The 8,246-nt window shown below is 36.9% G+C and overlaps 1 protein-coding gene across 1 annotated transcript; it reads left to right on the top strand.

Moving 5' to 3' along the window:
• The first annotated feature begins 1,167 nt into the window (after positions 1–1,167).
• On the top strand, positions 1,168–7,785 carry LOC142544375 (methylcrotonoyl-CoA carboxylase subunit alpha, mitochondrial). The gene is made up of 16 exons (XM_075651431.1): positions 1,168–1,687; positions 2,053–2,174; positions 2,763–2,910; positions 3,367–3,504; positions 3,759–3,854; positions 3,951–4,010; positions 4,128–4,220; positions 4,309–4,420; positions 4,767–4,871; positions 5,094–5,230; positions 5,721–5,955; positions 6,032–6,189; positions 6,260–6,376; positions 6,993–7,235; positions 7,311–7,406; positions 7,571–7,785. The coding sequence occupies exons 1-16, from the start codon at positions 1,307–1,309 to the stop codon at positions 7,577–7,579; spliced, it is 2,250 nt and encodes a 749-aa protein (XP_075507546.1). The 5' UTR covers positions 1,168–1,306; the 3' UTR covers positions 7,580–7,785.
• The last annotated feature ends 461 nt before the right edge of the window (positions 7,786–8,246 follow it).

Here is an 8,246-nt window from a genome sequence, read left to right as displayed (position 1 = left end):
GAAACATTGATTTATAAATTGAAGGGTTGAGAACGAACTATAAACCAGACACACTTTAATAATTATCAAATAATAAAAAATTCAACAACGTAAATATCCTAACATACACATAAAACATTGATAATGACTTTCAATCATCCTTTTATCATATAATATATCATATTATAGATTAAAAAATATAATATCACATTTTATCATTAAATCACGTGTCTTGAAAATTTGTTACTAACTGTCATTATTAAAATTAAATAAACATATTTATTCAATTTTAATTAGTTTATTAATAATTAAATTTCTTGTAAAAATAATTTTTTTCATAAATAATTAAATCATATTAATATTTTTATATAAAAAATCCATAACCCATAATTTTATAAAATTGGGAAATTGCCCAGACCCGAAATACAAGAATAATCGTTTATTTTAATCTCAAATTGGTTTGGAGTCCAGCGTAATTTATACGCGAAAATAACGATTCTAAATACTATATGGATGTTGAATAACATACAACGCTCAAGTAAAATTTCGAGCGTTGAAACTAAAAATTTAAAATTTCCGCTGCGCATTGAGTGTGAGAAATCGGTACAACGACAAAAATTACTCAGGCACGCACATATGTGACTCTATCAAAGCCTGAAAAATCCATTTATGACATGTTAAAGTAGATCTTCTGCAAGCTAATTGTTGACTATAGACTTTATTGACTCAAATATAATAAAAAAAATCCTTATATTCTAAACCGAGTTCCTAGTCATTTGGGCCGCCCAAAAGTAGGATAAGAGCCGCTCAAGCTTGAGAGTGACATTTATAATGTTGTGTATCACACTCATTGTTATGGATATAAAGATGTTCAAACACATAGATGGATACTCATATTATGGGTTCACTAAATTACCCTTAATCGAACTTTCAAGTGGTTTAATAAAGTTGATAAAGTCTGTAGTTATTATTATATATCATCAGTCCTAATGATCCGAGACAACACCAAAGCTCAGGATACTAGGATTACGCTTTGAATTTATTAACTAACTTCATAATAGTAATCAAATGACGATATTAGATGAGTCATGACACATATTGTACTTATTACATAATAGTCGATGATTCACTAAAAGTGATTATGGTAGAGAACACTCCCTTGATACTGAAATTATTGACAACCTTTGTTTTTGCCGTGGCGCCGACAGAAGAAAACGAGCCATAACGTTAAGGATCCATCTCTTTTTCGAATCAAGGTTGGGCCACACTCCAATCTCGGACCCTAACGCAATGAGTTCATCAGATTGGGCTTAGGTTGGACCATGTAATGTTAGGAGTAATCGCCTCTGAATGCGCAGTCCAATTCATTTACTATCTATCGGCTATGGCGTCTATAATCCGGCGAAGAACAAAACCCTTCATTCTTCAGTTCAGGGGATTTACATCAATTGCGCCGGGATTAGGGAGCCGAAGGGCTGAAAGAATAGAGAAGATTTTGATTGCAAACAGAGGCGAAATTGCTTGCCGGATTATTCGTACAGCGAAGCGGCTGGGGATTCGAACGGTTGCCGTTTATAGCGATGCCGATGAGAGCAGCTTGCATGTCAAATCGGCTGATGAAGCCGTTCGCATTGGACCCCCTCCGGCTCGGCTCAGCTACCTTAACGCTGCCTCGATCATCGAGGCCGCTAGCAAAACCGGCGCTCAGGTTAACAGTTTTGCGTTTTTTTTTTCTCGAATTCAGCTTATTTGATTCATCTTAAAACAGTTTTGCGTTTTTTTTTCTCGAATTCAGCTTATTTGATTCATCTTAAAGTGACAGTTTTGTTTTGGAGTTTCGGAAAGTTTTTAAAAAATATATATCCGAACTCGCACTGATGAAGTTCCATTTGATGAATCACGAATAACGTAAACTAGTGCTAATTTGGCGCGTGACTTGCTTGACTTTTCACGGATCTATATTTGTTGGCTCATAATCTAGGTCTCATATTCTATGTTTTGGTGTTAGTATTGGTTTCTTATTGTTTCTCGGACGTGCTTTCAGAGTGGGGATAACTTATTTGTGATAATTAGGCTATCCACCCAGGTTATGGTTTCTTATCAGAGAGTGCTGATTTTGCTCGACTTTGTGAAGACGAGGGTCTTACATTCATTGGGCCTCCTGCCTCTGCGATTCGTGACATGGGTGACAAAAGGTAAAAAAGCAGGGAATCTCCATTTCCTTCTGTTCATTACTTTTCTCCCTTTGATCATTCTTCAGTTCAGGTTAACTATTTAATTAGTTTTCTCACTCTCACTCCATGTCGTTGTCCTTTCCAATACTTCCAAGTGAGATTAAGACATTAAAAGAAACCAAAGGAAACTTTTGTTTATCACATCAAACTGAATAATCCACTGACATACAAGAGAAAGTAGAGGTGAATCCAAATCACGTATAAAATTAATATTTCTAATTGACATATTTTGAGAAGAAGCTATTTAAATGCACCAAGGAAGTGCTCAACATCAATATGCCCACGTGGTGCGTGTGTTTCAGCTATTTGGCCTTTTCCAGCAACGGACTTTGCATAATTTCTTGTAGTCTCTGTATTATATTTTTTACAAAGATGGGAAAAGGTACATTGCTTATTTTCCACGGGACCTTTATTTTAAGCTTTGATAAGTACATTACCTTCTTGTTCGCTGCACTATTTTTTGACCTTTCCATCCTCTGTTTTCACATATTTAGTCAATGCTTAAGGAATTGTTGCATGGATTGCTAATTGTTTGATATTATACTTCAGTGCTTCAAAGAGAATAATGGGTGCAGCTGGAGTACCCCTTGTGCCTGGATATCATGGTGACAATCAAGATATTGATTTCATGAAGTTGGAAGCAGACAAAATTGGATATCCTATATTGATCAAGCCAACCCATGGAGGTGGAGGGAAGGTGAGCCAGTGATTTGTTCTTTATCGAAAATAGTATGTCAAAGCTGAATTTCTAAGATCATTGGTGGTTCAAATATTTCCTTACTGTAATATCACTATTTGTCATGTAAAATTTCTTTATTGCTGAACAATTTTTATTTTGTCATTTTTGGGTGGGCATAAACGACTGACTCCGAGGCCTATTGGTGTAGACCATGCATGCCCTTATATAATAAAATCGGAATCCGTGTGTTAGTTTGAAAACAATTTTGTTAGCATTAGATGTTAAAACTACCAGATGTGCATTTTTCAAATTATCTTATGCAATTCCTGGTTCAAGCTCTTAATCAAGCAAAATGTGCACTTGACATTGGGCCATTTCTTGTCTTTACTAAACTGATTGCAGACTGGCTATTCAGCATATCCAGTCAAAATTGTTGATGTTTTCTTCTATAACTTTTTATTTTACCGATTCTAGGGTATGAGGATTGTGCAGAGTCCTAATGATTTTGCTGATTCTTTCATTGGTGCGCAACGTGAGGCTGCTGCATCATTTGGAATAAACACTATCTTGTTGGAGAAATATATCACAAAACCTAGGCACATAGAAGTTCAGGTACCCACTTTTTGATGTAATTTATCCATTTTAATACTTCTGTCCTTGTGTTTCCCCTTAGATAGTGTCATGCAGGAAATATTTTCTTTCCATTTTTTATTCAGTTCTTTCCAGTAGCCAATAGGCTTTGAAGTGGGGGAACGACGGCTTAATTGTTCACATAATCACTAGAGACAGCTGCGGAAAAAAAAATCTGAATCTACTAGCATACCATGGCGATAACAGACGATATCATTTGCTTGTATTATCTGTAGATCTTCGGGGACAAACAGGGCAATGTTATACATCTAAATGAGAGAGATTGCAGTATCCAAAGAAGACACCAGAAGATAATCGAAGAAGCTCCTGCTGTAATTCTTCTTCCCCCCCCAGATTTGCTCCTTTATTTTCTTTTTTCCCCCCTGGTGATTGCGAGCTAAGTTATGACCGAAATACTGTATGTGCAGCCAAATATTGATGTTGGTGTTCGCTCCCACTTAGGTCAAGCAGCTGTGTCTGCTGCCAAGGTTATACGTGCATATACCCTTTTCTGCTCTGTTTGTGCCATCACTGCATTTTATTTTGTTTTCTTTACATTCAATTCTCATTCTTTGTCTTAAATTTTCTATTTTTTCATTTTTAAGGCAGTCAATTATCACAGTGCTGGCACAGTCGAGTTTATAGTTGATACGATCTCTGGGAAGTTTTATTTTATGGAGATGAATACCCGTCTTCAGGTGTCTTGATCTCTCCAACTGGAGTCCTTTCTTCGTTATGCAGGCTTTATATATTTTCCAATGCAGAAGATAATTCACTTAGTTGCAGGTTGAACATCCTGTTACTGAGATGATTGTTAATCAAGATCTTGTGGAGTGGCAAATCCGTATTGCCAGCGGAGAGCCTCTTCCAATTAGTCAGTCAGAGGTGCCATTGTCAGGTTATTGTATTCTCTCTACAAATCTAAAATATCATCCATGTTGCATTCCTCAAAGTTGAGGCTGGGCTATGTCAAATTGAGTTGGATAAAGGAGGGACATCCAATAAAAGGTTTTGATCTGAGGTCAAACATTTCCACCTATATAACACTTATAAGTGTTCCAAGATGATTGATTACATGATTCTTTATTATATTTTGCCCCTACACAGCATCCTCACTTTTACTGTTTCACTTGTGCATCATTCAGGATATATACTCTTAACTTTCTTCATCATTTTTTACCTGACGAATCTCTGCAATTAATTATCAGACAAATGAATTGACTCCTTTGGTTTCCTTATTACAGGCCATGCTTTTGAAGCTCGTATATATGCTGAGAATGTTCCAAAAGGATTTCTCCCGGCAACTGGTATTCTTCATCATTATCAACCCGTCCAAGTTTCATCAGGAGGTACCTGGAATGAGAATGTTAATTTAGTCAAATGAATATCGTGCAGCTTCCAAACTCTCTCTTCAAACTACTCATGCTAGTAGACGCAAGTAGCTATTGGTGCTGATCGTATTGTTCTTGACAAACTGCTAGGAACTTCATATATCTCTTACTGTAGAAGCTCCAAGATTTGCTTTTCATATTATTTGTCTTTTGCTCATGTGAAGCAATACCATTTACCAGTCAGGGTCGAGACTGGAGTCGAGCAGGGAGACACAGTTAGCATGCATTATGATCCCATGATAGCAAAGCTTGTAGTGTGGGGGGAAGATCGAAACTTTGCTTTAACCAAAATGAAGGACTGTCTGTCAAAATTTCGGGTATGCTGAATTCTACATTTATTTAGCCCATGACATTGTTTATGTGAATTCAGTCGCTTTCCAAATAGTTTACAACTTGTTTTGAACCTTCTACATATGCATAATCATGGAATATACTGACTGTTGAAATTGAGTACAAATTATTTCTCTTAATCTTATTGACTATGAATTGGCCGATGCTTCGTCATGAAAGATCTTTTTTGAATATTTTTAAAACATCATTCTGCCCATGAAAACTCCTCGGTCTGATGACTTTTCCCATGTGTATGCTTAAGCTTGGGATTTCTCAGTTTTTACATATAGATTTTATAGATTTGTCAAGTGTTGTGCTGTATCACCTGCATATATTGTTGGTGAATGTCTGTTCACTGCTGGGCACTTCAATCCGATAGACCTTCATGTATCTCCTTACTTCACCTCTCTTCTAGTGCCTACTCAAAGGGCTCAATTTCCATATCCTTTGTTCAGATCTGATCAGTAGCATTTCCAGGTTGCTGGTCTGCCAACCAACATAGATTTTCTCTTAAAACTTGCATACCATGGAGCTTTTGAAAAAGGAGAAGTTGAAACCCATTTCATTGAGTTGCATAAGGATGATTTATTCATTGATTCAAATAATTTGTTATCAACTCAAAAAGCGCGTAATGCTGCTGTACATAGTGCTGCTATTGCGGCCGTATGTGTTTGTGAAAAGGAACATGCAGCAGTGAAGGAAAGGGCCCCTGGTAATGTGCTAAGGCAACTCTTATGCATAATTACACCTTCTTCATTCTAGAGCATTACTTATTTAATCTTTTGCAGGTAACCTTTCTGTATGGTATGCTAATCCACCTTTCCGAGTCAATCATTGTGCCAAGCGTTTCATAGAGCTTGAATGGGATGATGAGTCCAGCAAGACTGGCTTGAAAATTGTACCAGTCCATATCAGTTATCTGACGACGGGGAAATACGTAATTGAGGTAGTTATACATTTTTTCTTTGACCTCAATTGATTTAAAGTATGTTTACCTTGTTGTTTTTTGTTTACAGACAGGACTAAGCGGTTTTTCAGGTCTCGAGATGAATGTAATGCAGTTAAATGACCATGATTTTAGAGTTGAACATGATGGTATGAGCACAAATGTCAGCATAGCTGTTTATCCCAAGGTTAATCTTTGAACCCGGTTACAAGCTAATGGATTGCAAGATGTTTGAAATTTGTATGTTTTGTTCTTTGTTTGTTGAGTGTATGGGTGTCTTATCATCAATTGTTCTCATTTGTGTTGTTGATGTTATAGTTTCCATCAGAAAGTGGAAGCCCTACTCTTTTTAGCTTATATCCAGAACTGGTGACAACTCAGGTTGAAAATGTGTATCTGGATATTCCTTGATGATTTTGCTGACAAACATACAGGACTTGACGCTCTTGGCTGCAAGATTGGAAAAAACACTAATATTATAAGAGCAGAAAGCTGGGCAATGAGTTGTTTGATATAAATTTTAAGTGAACAAACCAAGAGACATGCATCATATGGATGACAAGTGGTTTGATGCATCAGCGCCTTAGACCACACTGTACATGTACATGTACATGACAGCACACAACACCATTAATTTATTATATGATTAATAAATTGCTCATGAAAGATTTATACCTGTACTGTCCTAAGATGGCGCTCATTAGATTTGTTCGTATGGTGTTGACCCTCACCGGTGGTTTCTTTAGCACAGCATTTTGCATTTATAATCCTAAATAAGAGTTCAAGTGATGTCTGCATTTCAGGGTCAGATGGAGCATATCCACATCTGGCATGGATCACATCATCACCACTTTAAACGTAGGAAGGGGATTGAACTTGCTGATGATGTGGAAAACCAATACAGGCCTGCTGCCGAGACGTCCTCACATCCACCTGGTACTATGGTGGCTCCTATGTCTGGTTTAGTTGTCAAAGTTTTGGTGAAGGATGGAACAAAAATTGATGGAGGGCAACCCATTTTGGTTTTAGAAGCAATGAAGATGGAGGTTTGTGTTTCATATGAGCGTTAAGCCTTACTCGTTTGACTTGTTAATTTGGTTTTTGATTCACTATTTCTGCAGCATGTTGTGAAGGCATCAGCTGCGGGTTATATTGGCGGGCTCCAAGTGTCAGCAGGCCAACAGGTCTCCGATGGCACCATTCTTTGCACTGTGAAGGTAACTCGTGCATATGAAGAGTTAAGATACTCAAGCACCCATGTATTATATAAATGCCATTTTGAAAAAGAAACCATTTTTTCTTTCATGTTGTTGAAGGCATAACTGTGGTAGTTTCGAATCGAACTAATGTCATACGTATTTTCAATTGTTTTATTGAACAGGCTGAATAAAAATTAAGTGTCCTGGAATAATTTGTTGGCGCTGTGCACTGCATCTACCTCTACACCTATGCCATGGTAACAGAATCCTAGTTAGACACCTCTCATTAAGCTCAATGGTGGCTGAAGATACGAGACCACATCTGAGGATGAATATTTATGAGCCTTAATTAGCAAAACAATGTCTGCCGTATTTCCTCAGACTTGGTTTTTTTTAATTCCTTTTTTAAAAAAAAAAAAAAGGAAGACATTCTTGGTCGAATACAATGGTCTTTTCTTATGAACCACGTTTGTAAGTATTAAATAATAATTTACAACTTTTAAATTATAAGCACTCTTATTTATGTACCATTTGTGAGCAGAAATTATTGCCCAGGTGACACAAGTGCATTTGCGATCATCGTGCAGCACGAGTATTCGGGATTCCATCTCCATCTTGTGATAGACTCGAGTTATATTCGATCATAAGTGCCCATTAAAGCTGAGTGGTGCCCATGGTACCTAAAGTTTGAAGTTGACAAAAGAGCAATAAGTTGTTTCTGTTGGAAAGATTCCTAGATCTGTTACATGGTATAATGACTCAACTATACTGTGAGAATATTTGTCACTCCCAAAGGAAGGAATAGACTCTGAAATTGGCGCAGGTGATACAGACATATGCCATTATAATCAGAATTGA

The sequence above is a fragment of the Primulina tabacum genome, chromosome 1, assembly GCF_025594145.1.
Source record: "Primulina tabacum isolate GXHZ01 chromosome 1, ASM2559414v2, whole genome shotgun sequence".
Lineage (NCBI taxonomy): Eukaryota > Viridiplantae > Streptophyta > Magnoliopsida > Lamiales > Gesneriaceae > Primulina > Primulina tabacum.
Note: the sequence above shows the minus strand (reverse complement) of the source record. Positions and strands in the feature narration are given on the sequence as shown.